Source organism: Zootermopsis nevadensis, unplaced genomic scaffold (assembly GCF_977971745.1).
Source record: "Zootermopsis nevadensis isolate Lab colony 2312 unplaced genomic scaffold, Znev_1.0 Znev_ptg000009l, whole genome shotgun sequence".
NCBI lineage: Eukaryota > Metazoa > Arthropoda > Insecta > Blattodea > Termopsidae > Zootermopsis > Zootermopsis nevadensis.
Genome location: NW_028259141.1, coordinates 2,366,514 through 2,389,298, shown reverse-complemented (window position 1 = coordinate 2,389,298; position 22,785 = coordinate 2,366,514). Strand labels below are relative to the sequence as shown.

Here is a 22,785-nt window from a genome sequence, read left to right as displayed (position 1 = left end):
CAAGAACGGTCTAAAACAAGGAGATGCTTTGTCTCCCTTGCTCTTTAACTTTGCGCTAGAATATACCATCAGGAAAGTCCAAGGTAGGCAGGAGGGTTTGCAATTGAATGGGACACATCAGCTATTGGCATTTGCTGATGATGTTAATTTATTGGGGGACGATATAAATACAATAAAGAGGAACGCACAAGTTTTACTAGAGGCTGGTAGACAAGTGGGGCTGGAAGTAAATTCAGAAAAAACTAAGTACATGTTGGTATCTCACCGTCAGCAGACAGGCGGGCAGAATTATCTTAGGGTAGCTAATAAGACCTTTGAAAGGGTTACAAAGTTCAAATATTTGGGAACAACAATAACAAATCAAAATGATACTCGTGAGGAAGTTAGGAGGAGATTAAATTCTGGAAATGCTTGCTACTTCTCAGTTCAAAATATTTTGTCTTCCCGTCTGATTTCTAAGAACCTGAATATTAAAGTATACAAAACAATAATCTTCCTTGTTGTTTTGTATGGGTGCGAAACTTGGTCCCTTACTCAGAGGGAGGAACATAGATTGCAGGTGTTTGAGAATCGGGTGTTGAGGACGATATTTGGGCCTAAGAGGGAAGACGATGGGGCGTGGAGAAAACTGCGTAATGACGAACTTAAAAAATGTATCCTTCTCCCCCAATATTGTCTGTGTGATTAAGTCGAGAAGAATGTGATGGGCTGGGCATGTAGCGCGCAAGGATGGGACAAGAGGTGTGCACCAGGTATTGGTTGGGAAGCCTGAGTGGAAGACACTGGTGGCGAGACCTAGAGGTAGATTTGAGTATAATGTCAGGCAAGACCCATAGGTGATAGGAGTTGAAGGAGACTGGATTTTGTTGGCCCAGGGCTTTGGTTAATTCGGTGATGAACCTTCGGGTTCGGTAAGCCATCTAGTTAGTTAGTTAGTCGTCCATCTTGTTATCTCTACAGTGTATGACGCAATTCGCAAGCGCAGAATTAGCGTGAAGTGCGATGCGCCTTTATTTGTATAAATAAATGTTTGTAAAACCTAAACCATTTGTGATATGTAAAATTGAAAACAGAGGTAATACGTATTTCGTACGCAATATGTCCAGATCCATCTCTTACGGTTTTCGAGAGGTGATGAACAATAATAATAAATAGGAATCCCTTACCTCAAACTTTGTTCAATTGTAAGAGACCTCGATGCCCACCGGCAATGACCAATCAATATATCAATCAAAACTAAAATGGAGAGGGTGGAGGGCAGTATCACAGATTTCTTAAAAATTCTTATGTAAGATAAGTACTTATGATATTCTAAAACGTTTTTAAAACCACAAAATTTCCTACTCTACGACGCACTTCTTCTACAAGCGATTCACAGCTCAGCTCTTTCCGCAATAACGAAAGCGGATTGTTGACGGTGATAATGAAACACAACAATGCCGAGTAAACAGATGACACATTTTCGTAACGCTGTTTTTGCCGAATGACCCTTCCGTATAGACGTATTTATGTCAAAAACACTTCGCATAGCCCAGTCGTTGCCCAGGTACTATTAATTCATTGGGGGGGGGGGGGGGGGAATTCGACTTATGAAATATTCAGGAACTTAACGACTATGTCGAAATAATTTCATTTGCTACACATAAAAATGTAAAAGTAAAGCAGTCCTCCGCTAAACATATGATTTTCTTACACATAAACACATTTTAATAAGGCTAAACAATATCATAGGGCAAACATAAAAAATAAAGCTACAGATTAACATAAAAAATAAGTTCACGCAAATTTAATTTCAGCAGAGTTCTGTGGTGTAATAGAAATATTAATCAACAGAAATACTCTCTGAAGAATAAATGAATATAACTGTAATAAAATCAAAGGTTTTCTGGGTGTTTTCCATCGTCTAATAAAATCATAATATCACAGGACGTTTCGGAGATGGGACTCTATCAGCTGGGTCCAATCGGTATAGCTAATCCCTAGAGATTAGTTTAATCGATTGTTCCCAACTGAGCAGGAATACCTGAAGACGAAGACAAAGTCCCATCTCCGAAACGTCGTGCAATTTTATGACTTTATTAGACTATGGAAAACATCCAGAATAATTTTTACTTTAGAAACGCACCATCATTACAAACTCTTAGATTTGAAGTACTGTAATATGTTATTAAATAAATACACATAGAAATCTGTACTAAATCAGAATTAACTAGACATTAATATTTTTAAATTTACTTTAAGAAAAATTCTATAATTTCTTTGTATGAATATTTGTCATTATCTGGATTATTATCTTCCCCGGCATTCTGCCTTTCATATCCAAGTTTTGACATCAATTTTTCAAAGTGTTGAGACAGTCGTCGAAAATGTTTGGAAATAATTCACCTGTGATTAAAGAAACAATCAGTAAATTATTAAGGTTACTAGAATTGTCAAAGTTTGTACTAATTTGTCACCAATACATTTCTTACATTTCCTTGTTGCCTATTTATTTTATTGTTTTTTGTATAAGCACAAACTATTATTTACTGTAAGAGGGAAATGCTCTGTTGTCAATGTTAAAACTTGGTTTATACTTTTCAGTCGAATCCTAATAAGTGGGCAGTGGAGCCTGTCAGATTCAAAGTCTCAAGGGTAAGTAGTCCTAATTACTATTGTCAGGATGTTGAAATTTACTGTCCACCGACCAGAATAAAATCCCTGCTAGGAATTCAATATACACTCAAGAACAATATTTCGCTGTGACTGACGAGTTACTACTAGCCATCCTGAAACCATTCGTTCCTCAACCACTGAATAACAGACAGAAGGCTTTCGTGTGTCCTAATGGGAATAGCTTTAAGATTACCTCACAGTGGCACAGTTATTTAATCTAGAATATTATCGCAACACACACAGAACACATTAGAGATACATTCACTACACGCCACTCTTAACTGCTTGATGTTTTCAGTCTGTGTAGTAGCGTAAAACTCTGGCGTGTCACACTTCCCACCAATACCAGCTCTCTAGTCCACATGATAGGAGACATTCCCGATGCACCGCACCAGAACCTACTTACCCGCGGCAGGGATTTTATCCTGGCTATTAGACAGTAGGAGGTTAGTGTGACCTGAAGATTTAACAAAGAGGAGACAAATTCATGCAGAATTTTCTTGCATTTGCATAATTTTTTGAGAATTTTCTTAGGGTTAAATAATTCAAGTTGAGTTTTCTCATACAAAAATTTACACTAGTGTAAACTGTCGATGTTGAACAATTCTGGATGCGTAGTTTGTTTAATCGGAAAAGATAACATCCAATGAAGATTTCTGTCTTCTGGGTCGTATATTAACTAATGTGGAGTTGGAGTGAGGTTGTAAGTTAGGCAGTAGGGCAGGAGGAGGTGACATAGGTAAGGAAGGGGAGGTAGCAGTTGTTGTTACATGAGTTGAACAGACAGTTTTTGATGGCAAAGTTGCTGAAGATGAAGTGGAGGAAGGATGAGACTTAGAGGTCATGGTGCTTCCGTCAAAAGGGAAATTCATCGCCCTGATGGTGACACAACAACCCAGAAGACACCGATCTTCATACTCACCGCTGTGAAAACCACAAATCCTACGTAACTTCATATAATTATACACATTTATACATAGAAACATAGAAACATACCTGTACTACTTGGAAATTAATGGTACAACTTATACCGAGGATGTAACGAATGAAACTTAAAACCACAATAATGGCAATTCATGATAAAAAGGCATGTGACTAAAATAATGATGATGACAACTGAAATTGCAGTAATCTCCTTCCAGTGCTGTAAAATAAGAAGGAAAGGCATTAAATACCATTTTGTTTATGAAGTTACATCAACATCATCTCATTAGAATCTGGTACCAACTTTATAAATCAGCATCAATTAGAAATCGTACCAAAACTGCAGAATAACAAAATTAGATATTCACTTACCTTGAAAAGCGACGAGGCGTTTTTGAAACTGGTGTATTTGAAAATTCGGGGCCAAGATGATTGTAAGAGAAGAATAGTTAAAACTTCGTAAACTAATTGATACCAGTCAGATGAGTCAAGGTTTCCCAACTTCTCCTCTGAAATATTTTGTTTTATTTGTGGTTCATTAACCACAAAGCCAAAGATTCGCAAGCATATAACAGCACAGCCACTCTGGGAAACAAAGAACACAAGCATAGAACTACAATCACCAAAAGAATGAAGTTCATTAGACTGCATTGAAACAAAATAGACCATTAAAAGTTACTCTGTGAGTTATTTAATTGTTATTTAAATGGTCCAATTGCATGAGTAACTTAAAAATGAACAGAAACCACACAGGAAGTAGCAAATGCCTATTTATTCTAAGTTTAATAACTAATCAACTAACTAGACAGCTTATGGAACCTGAAGGTTCATCACCGAATTAACTAAAGCCCTCCACCGGACCCTCTCCCGGGCCAACAAAATCCAGTCCCCTTCAACTTTTTCCCAGTTCCCTTTTCTCTAACGCCTGAAATATGTTTTCTTCCCTCAGAGTGAGAGACCATGGAAAGAAAGTGACATCTTTAATATCAGAACAGGAGTCTTACGTAGTTTGCAAATCACGTCTTTCAAACACCAATGAGCGTCTTAGAAATATGATTCTTGTATCTTAAATATTAATGTCAATATAAACTGGTTCAAGGCAATACTACTTTCATTCAATCTGTATATTATCTTAAGGCAGAGTAGAGAATCTTACCGGAAGAATGAAAAAATTGAACATTTCAAATCCAGAAACCTTGCTTTCGCTGTTTACGACCACACAAAAAGCTATCCATTTTATGATGCCGAAAAGAAAGAATGCTACGAACATGCATTCACAGACTGCGAAAAAGTACTGATAGGCGGTCACAACTTGATGGAGCTTCACTGTCTCGCGGTAGTAAGATGTGCAGATTCCTCGTCTTGGTATGTTCTCAATAAGGAGCCTGTTAATAAAGACATAAAGAATTTCAGTAATCACTAATTGGTTAAGCTGTACTCTTGGGTGGCACAAACAAGATACCTTTTGCTTATAATGCTCATGCATGTATTTAGGCCCACATTTAATACGAAACTTAAGATAAATTAAAGAATGATAATTACACAGTTTACCGTAAATGATAGGGGATTTCTTGACTAGGAAAGAAACTTTTCGCTTATCAAGAGAGACTTCGTTTCATGGAGCTGATTATTCTTAGGAATAAAGTAGCACCTCACTGTTCTAGATGTTCATTCAATGGAGATCTACTCGTATTGCACAGACGTCAAATTATATAGTCATAATTTTCTTTAAATTGTATTTAATTAAATATTTACTGTATTGAAAAATGTAACAAATTAAAATTGTAGACCTGAATGAGATCTATATTTTATGTTCTGTGTCATTGTTTTTGTACAGTGAGCCATTTTTGGAAATGTGATATAGAATTTGACATGCTCATCATGAAAAACAGAAGTTACATCATGTGATACAGTCTTAAATTAATTTTTCCAGATATCTGGTTTTAATAATGACCGTTCTGTTATGCAATTTATCGAAAGGATGCATAAAATGGTTAATATTAAATATATTGAACTTAATTGCGACTGCGTTGCACATTTTTTATGCCTCAGTTTTGTTTGTATTTATATTGACTTGTAGACTAATTTCGTTGTTAGCCTGTAAACAGCCTATGTGTGATTTGTCTTGGCATTTACATTCTCACCCAAATTAACATAATTACCACTTGCACTGTCTGTGTCATTTAACTTGGCTTATAGCAGATTTGGGTCCACGAGGGAGTAAAGTTAGTATGACATGCTTTTTGCATACCCTGATTAATGCTACGTCCCGCGCCGTAGTCGCGCGGTCTGAGACATCATGCTTCGGACCGGCGATACGGAATGCGCGCTGGTTCGAGTGTCGGGGAAATAAATTTCTCATGAGATTTTCGACCAGTGTAAGGGACCGGTGCCAACCCAGCATCGTGAGGAAATTGGAGAGCTACAATGAGTAGCGTAATCCGGTCTTGAAAACTAGCAATGGCTGGGGGTTCGTCGTGCTGACCACACGTCATCCTATATCTGGTCGGATGATCGTTCACCTCTGCTTAGGCATGTGAACGCGATGCCAGCAGTCAAGCTAGTCGCCTTTGGCTCTCTGGAGTTGTTACGCCATGGATTATTATTATTATTATTCTTGTTTTTGTTGTTGTTGATAAGTGCTACAGCCCAAACTAAATTTCCTCATTGAAATATGCAGTGCAAGTACCACATATATGTAGCTATGGGACAACATTATACCAGTCAAGAAACATTTTGTGAATTGGGGCTATAGTAACTAACTAACAAGATGGCTGACCGAACCCTAAAGTTCATCACCGAATTAATTAAAGTCCTCCACTGGTCCCTGACCTGGGCCAACAAAATACAGTCTCCTTCAACTCCTATCACCCATGGATCCTGCCTGACATTATCCTCCCATCTACATCTAGGTCTCCCCAGCGGTCTCTTATCATCAGGGTTCCCAATATTAAGCTGAAACAAAATCACTTCCATTGAGAGCAGATGCCAAGTAAAATGATGCAGACAACACCTGATTTCAGACCATTCTTTTCCAGCCCCATGTGATTCTCCTGAACTCTCTTGATGGCAAAGTACTTTACATAGAAAATATAAATATCTGTGCCAAAGATAAGAATTTGAAAGTGAGAACTTACTTCACAATGAACATTGCATCGGCATTTGCACTATAGACAATTAAGTCAAGGAAAATGGCACTTGTTCTTCCTGTAATCCAATCATTATTCTTCAAGTTTTGCAATTTCTCAATGGCTTCGCTACGGTTGAGTGACAGATCTTCATAATACCCTCCGCCACCATACGTTGACCATCTTCCTTGATTACTGAAATCACCCAGTACTTCTGCACTGAAATAAGTCCACCTGTAGTCAGAAACAGTAAATTAGTCTGCAAGCCGTCGCAGTGGCCGCGCGGTCTGAGGATCGAATCTTGGTCATTGGGACCAAGGGTTCGAATCCCACTCAAGCCATGGGTGTTTGTCCGCGTTTTTCTATGTTGTGCTGACCTGTGTACAGGTAGAGGCCTTGCGACGGGCCGATCCCTCGTACAAGGAGTCTTAACAAATGTCTATAGATCAAAGCCAACGAAAAAGTAAGGACCAGCAGTGCTCAGGCACTTGAAGAATGGATTGTCAATGTATCAAAGCAAAGCAAATTAGTCTGCTTGTTTTAGTTCCAGTATACAAACACAGAAATATTATTTCTGGTTATGTACATCTACGTTTAAAGGTTATTCAAGAAAGGAAGATAGGTTCATCCTAGCAAATGGAAGAACCTCGAAATAGCATAAATGTTTCCACCTAATATATGCATATGAGTTGGCAGGAAGGTCAAAGGTTAATTCTCTTGTGAATAACCAAATTTCAGCTTTAAATGTTGTAACCTACCCATAGAATTTTCGTTTGGATTGTCTACATAATACACACACACACACATCATTGTATTACTTTCTTGAAAAAGTCCTAAATGAAATCAGATAAACATGTTGAACTACATGAACATAATGTATCTGCTAATAACAGTTCCAATTCCTCAAGCACTTTTATAGAGGCGTCTGTGTGGTGTTTAAATATATCTTTCATATGTTTTCCTATAAACATAAAGAAAATATTTTGATTTACATCAATAAAATGTTCTGCTGAAAATGTTAATTGAAAACTTACGCTGTTCCATTTCCTGGCCCAAATGGTTTTGTATCTTCGTACCAACGTGAATATGATTCATAACATACTTCGGTTGATCGATTTAATGATTGACGTACTACGCACGAATCATTTTTCACTCTCACCTGTAGACAATAAAGTTTTATTTGCATTCCAGTTACTCCAATACACACAAAAGTCCTATGCTTTAGTAACGGGACACCTATTGATTGGACACGCTGAATGATGAAACAGTTCATATGAACGTATCTTGTCATTACTGAATTCACTATATTGTTTTTTATTATTCACAGTTAAAATATTCAGATTAACTTATGAATCATAAGTCATTTATTATCAATAGATTGCTAACTTTATTTCACTGAAAATCTTATGTTATAAAGAAAAATGTTCCTACCTGTCGTAGGCGTGGTACTCCAACCAGCTTATTATCTTGCAACACAAATGCTTGATGCGTAACATTTTCGGATTTCCCGTAAATACTGTCGATCATTACAGTCTCTGCGAACTGAAAACAAAATTAGTTAATCACTTATAAACACAATGATCGTAAATTATATAACGACTGTACACAGCAGTGCATTCTGAAACCATTATCTAAATATGAACTATCAGTCACTAACTCTTTATGATATATAATACTCTTAGAGCAGTAAATATGCAGTTAATCGGACGATCAATGACTTTTTAAAAGAAATTTGGTGATACTGAGAAAAACCTGCCTGCTTCCAGGACACTTTTTAATACTGTTCTTTTATATATGCCAATGATTTCCAAGTGGGCTCTTTCCATGAGATTCTTCAATCAAAATTATGAACATGTTTCTTGAACATTATCCTTCCTATCCTTTTCTTATTACATGGTTTTCTCATCTAAACAGTGTTGTATGGTTAATAGTATAAATTTTCTTTCCCTAATAAAATGTGCTATTTATTTCATCTTGAATATAGACAGAAGTTGTGAATGTTTGCAATAATATGCCACAGACAGTTAACAAGGGGGTCACCTTCATGTGGTCTTTCCAAAACCTGAAGAATAAAATTTATAGAACAATTTCTCTGCACCAAGATAGAAAAAGTATGATAAGAATGGGAAAGTGTTGCTTCATAACTTATGCATAATGCTGTCAGGGTGATTAAATCTCGAAGATTGAGATTGGCAGGCCATACAAAAATTATGCAGACAGATGGAATTCGTACAAAATATTATTTCTAAGATTTCGTAGAAAGAGACCATTTGGGTACACCAGGTCGGATTTGGTTGTATGGACACTGACTTTAAAGTGATATTAATTAATCGACTGGTAACATATTAGAAAATTTCTTGTATAGTTGGATAACTTTTTTATAGTAATAATGTCGACTGCTTAATCACTTAATTAGCAAATGAGTTTCTTAAATCACTTCATTATCTCTACATTTAAGCATTTATGTATGTCCCAATCGCATATTTATCTTAAATTCATACCTTCCAGAATTGAGTTATGCTTGACATGTTATAGAAGTTTCTTTCTTTAATACCATCTTGAAAATTAGTGTTCACAATCGACTCACTAAAATGGTTTTTGCACCAATACCACATGTTGGGTGAATTCCCCAATGTTCCTGAAAAAAAAGAGTGATATTTTCAATAAATAAACAATTCCAGTGAGTAGAACTTAGATCACAGGAGAAGACAAAGAAATTAAGAGAATCCTGTTATTTAAACAATTACAGACTTTTATCTAAGTTGAAATAAAACTTTAAATTTCTCAATTTTCAATTGGAATACATGCACTGAATCTGTTTCATAATTCAGGGCTGTGGCATGACCGAATATTTACCAGGAATTCACATTTCTGAAACAGGGCTTTAGGAACTGGTGTAAAATACAGAACTTGTGAAGATCTGTAACTTTCATTTGGGAATTTATTTCTCTCACGTATTTAATAGAATAGAGAAACATTGCATTCCCTACAGATTTAACAACTGCACTATTAATTAGCTTTATCGACAATGGAATTTATGATTATGTAACCTGAAATACTTGTATCACTGTTTAGCTAACCAAGAGTTGATACGCAACTTGATTAAATAAATACCAAGATGAGTGAACATTCCAAATCACTGAACATTTGTTTGAATGTGGATGTGTTCCAATATTTGAGGCCAGGGGAGAAGACGACGTAGTCTGGAGAAAACTACATAGAGAGAAACTTGAAAATTTGTAATCCACTCCCAATATTGTCAGGGTGATTAAGTCGAGAAGGCTTGAGGTGTTTGGGGCATGTGGCACACATCGGCGGAAGAATAAGTATGCACTTGGTAATGGTTGGGAATACTGAGGGGAAGATATCTCTGGGGAGACCTAGACGTAGATGGGAGGATAATCTCAGGCGGGATCTATGGGAGATAGGAGTTGGAGCACGCTGGATTTTGTTGATCAATTTCAAGGTACAGTGAAGGGCTTTGGTTAACTCCGTGATGAACCTTCGATTTAATTAAGCTATCTAGTCGGTTACATATTCCAAATTGGACTACAGTTTTCCTTTCCAGTTAAATACACACACTTGTAAAGCAACGCTCACAAGATGCCAATGTTACGTAATGAGAGTGAGAAAATGATCCTAATGTACATAATAACATAAAATCGAAAATAGGACTTGACTATGTAGGCAGTACAATTAATCTGTTTTATTAAACCCTTTTGGTAGTAGTACCCTGTCTGAGCATCAGTTACACTGTAGTCCTGGTAAAATCATGTGAGTCAAAATTTACTTACCTATTATCACTACGAAGACGAAGATTAAGTACAGGATGAATTTTATGTCATCCAATATGGTCCCATTCCTTTCAGGTGATATAAATGCAAGTAAATGCTGTTTCATTCCTAAAACACAAAGAACTTTATATCAGTACTGAGAATTCTTATGGTCATATTTATTGGGCCTTGTGTACTTTTTTGGATAAAAAATCTATAAGGCATGCCTTGATTTCATTTGTGTTTGGCATTTGGTATTAGAAAAACGTATGTTCTTGAGGTGCAATGTTAATCAGGGCTGTGGAGTCAGAACTAAACCCTCCGACTCATTTATAAAAGCTCAGTATGTATTAATAGTGGTAAACCTCCTAAAATGGTAAATTGTACCATAAGAGATATCAACATCACGTGAAACATCAGGCTACTTATTAGACTTAAAACTTACATTTAAATATAAGTGTAATGGTTTTTGCAGAAATCGGTTTATTTGTTGATAGTTTGTACTAGAGCCAAAGTTACAAAGCATTATTCCCACACCACGTGGTTTAACGCGTCGTAGAATCTTACTAAGCGTGAGGTCGTCAGTGGCTCAAATGGTAACGAAAGTGTTCTTAAGATTTTATATCGAGGTCGGAGTCGGAGTCGGTTCCTTCTCACCGACTCCGACTCCACAGCCCTGATCTTAGTTACGATAATACGAAAAGTTAAGGATCATGACCAAATTCTGTTATAAATTCAGTACATTTTTCTTTTAAAAATTGGTAAGTGGACTGAACTTACCAGTTTTATTAAATTTTGTTTTATTCGGTTGAAAGCATGAACATTAAATTGAGTTCAAATACGTGATTTAATTCTGACCGAATACAAAGAATTTTCAACAATAAGCAATTGGAATTTAAATTCACCTTTCAAATAATCCTTTTGTCTCTTTTCGGAAGACTCTGATGTGAGACCTTGTGTACTGACAGTGTCTGGCGGGTTGCTTCCTTGGTCAACTGGAGATTTCATTTCACACATAACCATTGCAGAAAAACGCTCCACACCGTGAAATTGAATGTCTTCAGCTGCAGGTTCTTGTTCTCTCACATTATAATTCGTTGTACTCGAAGTCATTTTTCTATTAATCTAGACTTTGCACGTTTATGGTTCTTCTGACTGCAACAAAACAAATATTTGTCGTTTATTTATTATGCCTAGCAACGAGTCGCATTATCAACAATGGGCAAGACCAACAATACGAGTTGAAGGCGACTGATGTGCTGTCATCTGGTGGCCATAGTCGTATATATTTTTTACAATGTATCCACAGATTATTTCTCAAGAATAACCGATGATAACTAAAAATCTTAAAAATTCGAATGAAACTTGTATATTGGATTATTTTCAAAGGTCTTCAATTGTAAAAAAGTATCTTGTGTACGACGCACTTTTTCCACAAGCGAATCCCAGCCTATTTGTTTCCACAGCAACGAAAGGCGATTGTTGACGTCAATAAATACCAATAAAAAGTAACAATTTTGGCCAAAACTATGACGTAACATTTATTGTTTCTTCAGTAAAAAACATATTGACAATTCCACTGCATACATAAACCAAATCCACAAATGCCTTTCAGTGGGCGTGTAAAAAAACTACTCATGAATGCACGCCTTAAAATCTAGCAAACATCGGAAAGGACGTGGCAATGACCCACTATTGGGTTAAGCTACAAATGGATGGATGGATGAATAGATAGATTGATAGATAAATGGATATATAGAGAGAGATATATAGAAGCTTTAACAAAGTTCATGTATCAAGAAATGTAAAGTTTTCGAATTCTATTTCTCAATATGTGCCCCGTATCTGAAGCCGAAGATCGTCTAAATATTATTTAAGAATTCAGTCCGTACCGCGAAGAAAACACTACACTTCATCATTCAAAGATCAATCGGTTAATCCCGTTTAAGAAAATGATCGCTGTTTACCCACATATACACAATGAAGGGTTATTAATCGTGAAATCAGGTGGTACACATACATTCTGCAAGAATCTTAAGGGTTCTAAATGTTTCATCAATATTCTCGGCTGCTAAATATGCCATGTCATCTTAAACACTCAAATCTCTAATTGTTTACTATGTTATTCAATTGCAATCAATTTTTGTCGTAAAGTAAAGTAAAGTTTGTCCCACTATACGCCATGTAGGCGCTTGGGGTGAGAGGAGGTATAGCTCCTCTCTTCCTTGACCTCGGCACTAGATGGGGGTGAGTGCCAGCATCACGCCCCGGCCGGTTTTATCCGCGGGAAAGGACCCCAGTACTGTGTAAGACTTGAGGTTCTCACAGCGGTGAATATGAAGATTTCTGTCTTCTGGGTTATTGCGCTGTGTAGTCTGGTCGATGTTAACCAACGTTTCAGAGGTCATACTGCCTCCGTCATCAGGGCGATGAATATGAATATTCATCGCCCTGATGACGGAGGCAGTATGACCTCTGAAACGTTGGTTAACATCGACCAGACTACACAGCGCAATAACCCAGAAGACAGAAATCTTCGACCCCAGTACTCATTGTAGAGGAGGCTGGGTAGGCCCCAGAGCCGGTCTGGACGCAGAGGCTAGAGGAAAAATCCTCTGCCCCCGTCGGGGATCGAACCCCGGTCGCCCAGCCCGTAGCTAGTCACTATACTGACTGAGCTATCCCGGCTTATTTTTGTCGTAAATAACGAAAGTCAGTCTAACATTATTTGAAATTGTGTTAGAAAGAAAGAAACTAGCTTCATTTCCTTGCAAGTGTTCATAAGTATTAACAAACTCATGTAAATATATTGATAAATAATAATAATCACAATAAAAACAAGAAAAATTCTTTACCTATCTCTTCGTTCAAGGGAAGGGAACTAGATTTCACCACCAATAAACATTCGAATTAGTAACAAAGCTCAGAAAGTGTAAAGACGCACTTCTTCTACAAGCGAATCACAGCTCAGTTCTTTCCAGACTAAGAAAACCTGATTGTTGACGACAATACTTACTAATGAGGTACAACAATGTCAACGAAAAGTATAACGTAACAATTTCAATTGTTATGCTAATATTGTTACAGGTTTGGTTTATAAACTCCAATATATTTACTTCAATTGTTAGACATGCACGTGTTCATATAAAAATTAATCATTGTCATTCGATATTTACATTGTTGGTAGCTGAAAATAATACAAAGAGAATTACTTAGTGCTGTAATTTAGTGACATGCCATTCTTCCTGTAATAAGTCAATAATCAATATTAAATGTGTTCTCTATAAAAAGGAAATAAATTTAAAAATAATTGCAATTTCATTTGCCTTTTACTATAAAAATTTCTGATTCCTCGTTGTCTTCAAGAAATGACGTCATCAAACAGCGTTATCCATAGCCGAGTCACCTTTAAACGTTCATTCCTCAGGAATTGTAACAGTAAGGGTAATGTAAAATGATCAGTAAATAAAGACCTTTAAGAATCTGTAATGTATTTTGTTGTAATTATAATTGTTTATACATTTATTGTAATTTTAATGAACCAATGTGTGCAATTTTTCAATGCATCTGGCGGCGTTAAGCGCCCGCCTCTCGAAAACCGTAAGAGATGGATCTGGACATATTGCGTACGAAATACGTATTACCTCTTGAGCTTTCCATATCTGTTTTCAGATTTTACATATCACAAATGGTTTAGGTTCTACAAACATTTATTTAGCGCAATCCACTCGCGTCATTTCTTTACTTGGCAACTTGAGTTCATTTTCTTCCCTACAGGAGGCAGAACAGTCACGACTTTAACGCCTCTCTCTAAAGGAGCTCCGACCAACCAACCAACCAACCAACCAAAAAGCTAACTGAGGGCAGAGGCCTGCTTAAGCGCAAGCATCGTCCCTACCTAGGTAACACCATTCCTGCACACAAGGCGCATTGCTGGAAATGGTAAACGGTCTTAATATAAGAACGGAAATTTTGCTAACGCTAACGGGGTTTCGTCGTGGCGGGAGCCTCGACCATTCAAACTGGGGTCTGTTGCTGCTGATGGGAGGTTATCCCGTCAGGCAAGTTGTCCAAAGGAATTTGGTTGGTTGGATCTCTGGGGTTTGAACCCAGAGAGGGAGGGGCCGTTTCGGCTGAAGGCCTCTGCGGCATGGGGGGAAGATCACTTCAGCTGATGGCCTCCATGATCGGGGGGGAGGGAGGCGGGCCGTGCCCCTATTAAGTTATACCCTGGCATTCGCCTTACAACTGAGGAAAAGCACGGAAAACCTCAGTCAGGGTAGCCGAGTAGTCTAACCACTCGTTGTGCCGACTTGGCCGTCTTTTGGGGACGGCCTCGGCTGGCCTGCTGAACATCGGTCGCCCTCGATTGCCCTTGGGCGACCTCTGTCCGTTCTCCACTCGCGTGGTCGGTTTTCACACCACTCTCCGGAGCTCCGACCATGAAATACACAAGAATATATAGGCTATCGTATGCCGAGTAAACAAATAATAACGCTTCACTACCAAGCCAGCATCATTATAACAGTTCTACAAGCAGCACGTGGCATCGCATTATTGGAAAACATCAGAAAAGTAAAATAAGACGTTATCAACTATTTCAAGTACCAGAGCCAACAACTTCAACAAGGTAAAGTGATACTAATAATACTACTCATATATACTCGATATATTACGATTACGAAAATAAGAAACGAAAGAAAGAAGACTTACAATGATAGACGAGACGGGTGGGAGTTGGACGTAGAAAGTTGACTGACCAAGAACAGTTTTCCTCTGAACAGCGACGTAAAGAACTAAAACATCAGACCTATTTCAGAAATAAAGAAAAGCGAAGGGAGAGTTACATTGATAGACGAGACCATATTAACGACACACGTAGAAAGACTTATTCGGTAAGAACAGAGGAGAAAAGAAAACAAGACGCTGAAAAGGAAATTATTAGATATCAAAGTAAATTAGTAATGAAGAACCAAGGAAGATTGCTAATAGCAGCACATTTTATGAACGACGAACTTCAACAACATTATCTCGGACCCATGAACTATGAATGTATTCATTGCAAAGCGCTTCACTGGCTCGATGAATCGACTCAACGTTCCAGTAAATCGTTTTATGATTGTTGTGCACATGGAAACCCTGATGAACTTAGAAAACTCTTTTCTCTTCGACATTTTCGCAACAAATGTCGTGTTTACAACAACATGATGGCATTCGCATCATTTCAAGCGAATCTCATGGACTTCGGAATTAGTCGACCAGGGCCATATTGTTTTAAATTGCATGGCCAAATTTATTATAACATGAATGCGGCATCTTTTCCGAAAGATAATGAGAATGCAACTTTTGGTCAACTGTTTATGATCGACGAAGAAGAAGCCGTCAAACAAAGAATCGAAAATGCACGTCAGAATTCGAAAGGCGACACCAAAGATGACATCAAAGAAGAAATTGTCACGAAATTAACTAATATAATTTCGCGCATTAACGTCCACGCAGAATCCTATCGCGTGATGAACTACCAATACAAGCTTGAAAAAGAAAACGCTGAGCGTAACAACGAGTCTGAACCGGAGCTAAAGTTGGTTATGTCGATGCTTCCTGGAGACGACAAAAACAGGTACAATCCGAAATGGAGCAATGACGTCGCTGTTGTGTGTCCTAAAACCGACGACGGTGACATTCCTGATTCGTATGTTGTTGTTTACAGTACCAAGGAGCAAAGACTCAGACGTCTTTCGACAATGAATCCATTCGTTGAACCCTTTGTCTATCCCCTTCTGTTTCCTTACGGCATAAAGACCTCAAACTGAAAGATGCTAAAGTTCGTGATCGTCTAACACGAGGAATGTTCGCTCGTTATAGAATCGCTACTCGCGAAAAGGAATTTAATCCAATCACAAAAAGTGGGAAACTTTTCCAACAATATTTGGTTGATACTGAAATTATTAAGAGAAGAATGAAAGGTAATTAAGACTTACATTCATATACGTAAAAAAAAATATTTAAAAAGAACACAAGGGATAAGAAGCAGACTAACATTTGCAAAGGTTGGGTTTTGAACGTAGGAAGTTGACTGACCAAGAACAGCGAAGTAAAGAAGTAAAATATCAGATTAGAGAATGCGCTCCGAAAGGAGCGCGTTACTCTAGTGTATATAAATCAGAGGAATAAAATTTACTAATATACCTAAGGCCTGATTTACAATAAACTGCTTGTACTCAAGTATTGGCTGAAGTTTTATGCAGAGTTGGTCGATAAAGAAGTATAAATATTAGAACAGAATAATTATTAGATATTTAACACGCGCAATAGTAATGCTGCTATTTGAATAAGAAAAAGCTGGAATATACAGACTCCTGTATAGGTTTTTAATAAAAGGGATATCGGTTGAATAAATGATTACTATATTAACATTCACGAGGGGTCACAGTGGCCGCGCGGTCACTGGGACCGTGGGTTCGAATCCCACTCAAGCCATGAAGTAACGTAGTCTTAAGTTAGTTTTCAATTAAGATTGTCACTGGAAATGTATTTCGCACGTCATTAGACAATATTAGAAGATTTACCGAATGCCCATGTAGGACGGATTGTGAATAATCAGGGATGTTAAAAGAAACTGAACAAAAAGTACGCAGACTGAAATGGTGGGGCGCATTACATACACTCATTAACGAGACCGGTTTATGCAGCGATACAATAGCAGCTTTCATTGCGTGCCTTACATTACAATTCCAGGAACGTAAAATAATATTATATATATATATATAAATAATAGAGAAAGCGTTTTTTATATTACGTACTTGGGAAATACATTTTCAGACCACAGAAATGATACAGATATCAAATTTATAAATGCAATAAGGTTAATAGTGTAATTAGATGAGATTTTGGCAAACATTACAGTTGATACGCATCTTTCAGTTTGAGGTCTTTATGCCGTAAGGAAACAGAAGGGGATAGACAAAGGGTTCAACGAATGGATTCATTGTCGAAAGACGTCTGAGTCTTTGCTCCTTGGTACTGTAAACAACAACATACGAATCAGGAATGTCACCGTCGTCGGTTTTAGGACACACAACAGCGACGTCATTGCTCCATTTCGGATTGTACCTGTTTTTGTCGTCTCCAGGAAGCATCGACATAACCAACTTTAGCTCCGGTTCAGACTCGTTGTTACGCTCAGCGTTTTCTTTTTCAAGCTTGTATTGGTAGTTCATCACGCGATAGGATTCTGCGTGGACGTTAATGCGCGAAATTATATTAGTTAATTTCGTGACAATTTCTTCTTTGATGTCATCTTTGGTGTCGCCTTTCGAATTCTGACGTGCATTTTCGATTCTTTGTTTGACGGCTTCTTCTTCGTCGATCATAAACAGTTGACCAAAAGTTGCATTCTCATTATCTTTCGGAAAAGATGCCGCATTCATGTTATAATAAATTTGGCCATGCAATTTAAAACAATATGGCCCTGGTCGACTAATTCCGAAGTCCATGAGATTCGCTTGAAATGATGCGAATGCCATCATGTTGTTGTAAACACGACATTTGTTGCGAAAATGTCGAAGAGAAAAGAGTTTTCTAAGTTCATCAGGGTATTCAGGCAACGAATCAAGCACAACCTTTCCATGTGCACAACAATCATAAAACGATTTACTGGAACGTTGAGTCGATTCATCGAGCCAGTGAAGCGCTTTGCAATGAATACATTCATAGTTCATGGGTCCGAGATATTGTTGTTGATGTTCGTCGTTCATAAAATGTGCTGCTATTAGCAATCTTCCTTGGTTCTTCATTACTAATTTACTTTGATATCTAATAATTTCCTTTTCAGCGTCTTGTTTTCTTTTCTCCTCTGTTCTTACCGAATAAGTCTTTCTACGTGTGTCGTTAATATGGTCTCGTCTATCAATGTAACTCTCCCTTCGCTTTTCTTTATTTCTGAAATAGGTCTGATGTTTTAGTTCTTTACGTCGCTGTTCAGAGGAAAACTGTTCTTGGTCAGTCAACTTTCTACGTCCAACTCCCACCCGTCTCGTCTATCATTGTAAGTCTTCTTTCTTTCGTTTCTTATTTTCGTAATCGTAATATATCGAGTATATATGAGTAGTATTATTAGTATCACTTTACCTTGTTGAAGTTGTTGGCTCTGGTACTTGAAATAGTTGATAACGTCTTATTTTACTTTTCTGATGTTTTCCAATAATGCGATGCCACGTGCTGCTTGTAGAACTGTTATAATGATACTGGCTTGGTAGTGAAGCGTTATTATTTGTTTACTCGGCATACGATAGCCTATATATTCTTGTGTATTTCATGGTCGGAGCTCCTTTAGAGAGAGGCGTTAAAGTCGTGACTGTTCTGCCTCCTGTAGGGAAGAAAATGAACTCAAGTTGCCAAGTAAAGAAATGACGCGAGTGGATTGCGCTAAAGAAATGTTTGTAGAACCTAAACCATTTGTGATATGTAAAATGTGAAAACAGATATGGAAAGCTCAAGAGGTAATACGTATTTCGTACGCAATATGTCCAGATTCATCTCTTACGGTTTTCGAGAGGAGGGCGCTTAACGCCGCCAGATGCATTGAAAAATTGTACACATTGGTTCTCTAAAATTACAATAAATGTATAAACAATTATAATTACAACAAAATACATTACAGATTCTTAAAGGTCTTTATTTACTGATCATTTTACATTACCCTTACTCTTACAATTAATGAGGAATGAACGTTTAAAAGTGACTCGGCTATGGATAACGCTGTTTGATGACGTCATTTCTTGAAGACAACGAGGAATCAGAAATTTTTATAGTAAATAAGACAACCAGAGTCAACACAGAGTTCAATAACTGACCGATTCGGCCCGCAAAGGATTTCGGTACCACACACCACTCGAATTATTTGTCCTTACATTTATCGCATCAACTGTTGAGTAGTTCCTCCTGCGTTCTCAAAAAGGCCACGAAACCGCGACACCGTACCCCCGGGGACCAACTGTCGGGACGCATCGAACGCCCCCACCTGACAAATTTGTCCCCTAGCTCGGTCAAGTTTAAACAAGCGCTAACGCAGGCCACACGGTGCCCCAAAAGCACGTTCACCACAACACAACCCCCCCCCCCAAAAAAAAAAATACAAAATTTCCGCAACCACGCTCTGCTACTAATTTGAGCCCTGCCGGCGACCGTGACGAGATCAAAATTATCCAAGAGGCCGGGAGGTGGTACGGCATAGGATTATCACAGGGGTTAACCAAAATACAAAATAAAATCACTCCCAAATTACCAACATGTATTTAAAAAAATATATAAATTTAGAAAATAAAAACATTCAGACACAAATCCCTCAAACCTCCAAGGTCAGGCTCCGGTCAGGGTCACGACCTTTAACGTCAAAACAACCCAAAAATCAGACCTCTTTGTCCGGCGGACACACACAGACTCATCAGGGCCTCGAAGCCAGCGACTCCAAAATAACGCCGAGAGGGGAGATAGCCCACTTCGAACCATGAGGAATGACTCACTTGAGGGACAATCCAAGCCAAGATGTAGACGAAACTTAGGCGATTATATTTGAGAAACCATATTATAAGCGTCTGTCGTGTTGTAACTTGTGAGTGTACATAATGTAACATTAAGTTCAATGTAATATATTCAGATACCAAAGTTTCATAACCTCCTCCCCCCCCCCCCAAAGCCTACGAGATTTGTCTGACACATTTCAAAAGGTCACAGTTCGCCACTGCATTGACGTACATTGGGAATTTAAGTCTCAAACTGACACATGAAAATGCAATGTAAATCTTTGTGGGCATGTTTTGTGTTTATTTGCTCTCGTCTTAAATTCTAGTTACATACAGAAATTTGTATCATTGTGAGGTTATCATGTGTTTAAACGTAGAAGGTAGGCCGTTTGCAAGCGATACAGATCAATTTAAAGTCGTTTTCAAAAGGAGTTTAGTTCGATGATTCACCGGAATTCGATCCGGCGATATCCCCACATGGTTACAGCGGCGGACTCCGGGATTCGTAAATTAGAGTATTCCAGATATTGTATTAGTGTCACTTTTAACGGGGAGTGGAGCTCTATTTCAATATTCAGATCCATGTTAAAGGATTCTGGATCATTAACTACTCTGTCAGGAGTATAACCTTCGTTAAAAAAATCGAGATTAAAAAAATCGAGATTATAATAATCGAAGAGCTGAACGGTTGGAGATCTTTCCTTGTCGAAATTGAAGTCGCCTTTAGACCGTCTCATGGTTCCATAAAATAATAAATAGTCATAATTCTGGTGGAACGGATTGTAAAGAGAAGGTACAATGTATTTTAATGTTAAAAAATGAGGTCCTTTGTGAATTAGCAGTTCTTTTTCGTGGTGAATCTTCTCCAGGAAGAAATGGTTCCTGCCATCGATTAGTTGGCGCATGCGCAGATATATCGATCTCGGCTCTTCGCTCCTCTGATTAGGTTGAGCATGAGATGAAGGCAGGCAATTGAACCGCGTGTAAGGCTTCCTGTAAAAATAATTGTGCCGTGTTCAGTGCAGGGAATTGAACTGGGTGCAAGTTTAAAGCGACCTTGGGCTACGTCACACGAAGGCGCCATGTGCTCTTTTATCTTTCTTTGTCTGTCTGTAACTGCAACAGAGCTCGGAGATATTTTGCGACAATCAGGCTCAGGCCATGCGTGAGTCAGAGGTCCGTGGTCCAACTTGCGCTCAAAGAATTTTCTAATGACAAATGTTATGATTGTATGTAACCTCTCTCTGACATCGGAATCTGCACCCCTGAGGCCAGTGGGTTATCGTGTCGTGTCAGTACCCTAATAATCACCGTACCCTATTCAAGATTACAGAACCTCATGACCTGATGAAGCGTTGCAAAATACCCGAAGAACGTCCAGCGGACCTCCCACATAAAAGTGCATGGAGAACGATTTTCACTGCAACAGATTCTTAATATGCCAAATGTAACAAAGACCTTTCAGGGAATCAGATTTTGAAAATGAGGTACCCGTTAAAGACTTTCGAAATTATCGTCCAGTGGGGGCTCTTAAATTTTTATTGTGGGGGGCTAGACAGAGGCCCATCTTACCCAAGGGTTACCTCAAACGGTTTTCGCCAGGGACACAAACATCGCTTTTCTTTTTTTCGGAACATCACGTACGACAGACAGACAGACATAAAAGAACACGCTGCCAATAACTCATCCTTTTTTCACGTTGAAGCGCTATGCTTTGTGCCTGTCAGCAATCGACTGGGATTCTTCGAACAAAGAAACAAAAGTCCCACAGTCGTTCACGGAGGTGGCGCTTTTACCGACACTCACGTGACGGTCAGCGAGGAAAATCTCGTCTTCGCGTTCAGATCTGATATTTATTCTCGCTCAGCATCGAGCAAGGGGATTCGGAACAAACAGCAAGAATTGCTCGGTCCAGGGAAGTGAACAGACGATGGCGTGCGGCTGGGACAAACGTAGGTTTTAGTAACGTGCGTTTACGTAATTTGTGATCAAGCCTCCTTGCTAACTTTCCGGATTACTTCTGACTAAACAAGTTGCTGTGACTGACGGCTTCAATTTCAAGTTGAACAATAATTTATAGCACGGCTAGAAAGACGCATTTTTACTATAAAGCTCTCAAGACTTCCTGTTTGTGCTTTCCTTCCGCTTTGAACACGGAAGATGGTATCCAGCATCCAAAAATATAGTAAGTATAATTCAGACCTGTTTAGGGTCTCCAGTTTTGTAGCGGAGCATTTTACAAGCGACTCCGAGTGAGTGACTTCGCCATTGGACCTAGCACTGAAACGAGGCCTTCTCAAAAATGTTCTGCAAAATAATAACAAAATATAAAGTATATGAACACAATCGCCAGCCACAGTGCGTTGGACCTATTTTGCGAGCGGTTCAGGTCAGCCACACCACCGCTGCGCTCTCTGGAGACGGACAAACTAACTAACTCCCTGGTAAGAGAACTCGCAGGTCCAACACCAGCTCCACCTTCACTATGCTGATGATGGAGGAAGTAAACTCCGCTATACGTTAGTCAGAGGGCCACCTGATTATCGTTGCTGTTACTCGGGAAACGTTTATGTTAAAAATGAAAAAGTCATCTCGTATAATTTGCCCAACACTCAAGACAGTCATTCATCAAACGATATGAGTTTTTCACGTAGATAGCTGCCTTTTGGGTTACAACTCCGTGCACTGTGGCAGAAATGTTCCTACTTCTATCATACTACACTGCGCTAAAACCCCGAATACCGTAGTCACCAATAATTCATTTCTCTAAGGTTATGAAAG

At 38.4% G+C, this 22,785-nt stretch overlaps 1 protein-coding gene and 1 long non-coding RNA gene across 9 annotated transcripts in view; both read right to left on the bottom strand.

Annotated features, from left to right (window-relative positions):
* LOC110840946 (polycystin-2) overlaps positions 1 to 13,472 on the bottom strand; it is a 55,569-nt gene extending 42,097 nt beyond the window's left edge. For 4 of the 7 annotated variants that reach the window (XR_015534335.1, XM_087345792.1, XM_087345791.1 and 1 more), the window contains exons 1-2: positions 13,336 to 13,470; positions 11,386 to 11,635 (exon numbers count right to left, since the gene is read on the bottom strand). Coding sequence is in view for 6 of the 7 variants with exons in the window: in XM_087345792.1 (XP_087201918.1) it covers positions 11,386 to 11,593 (208 nt within the window). In the remaining variant the exon portion in view is untranslated. Of the gene's footprint in view, positions 1 to 4,847; positions 4,965 to 6,716; positions 6,942 to 7,741; positions 7,867 to 8,138; positions 8,250 to 9,208; positions 9,346 to 10,501; positions 10,610 to 11,385; positions 11,636 to 11,907; positions 11,931 to 13,335 lie in introns of those variants that run through there. The other 3 variants (XM_087345799.1, XM_087345795.1, XM_087345793.1) reach the window with 3 other exon arrangements.
* LOC147874316 (uncharacterized) lies at positions 1,772 to 4,841 on the bottom strand. Of its 2 annotated transcripts, none has more exons than XR_015534339.1 (4): positions 4,736 to 4,841; positions 3,952 to 4,164; positions 3,652 to 3,799; positions 1,772 to 2,385 (listed from the first exon to the last, which is right to left on the bottom strand). It is a non-coding gene; the product is annotated as an uncharacterized LOC147874316 (long non-coding RNA). The 2 variants fall into 2 exon arrangements; XR_015534338.1 differs by lacking the exon at positions 1,772 to 2,385 and adding an exon at positions 3,047 to 3,112.
* Positions 13,473 to 22,785: the final 9,313 nt, after the last annotated feature.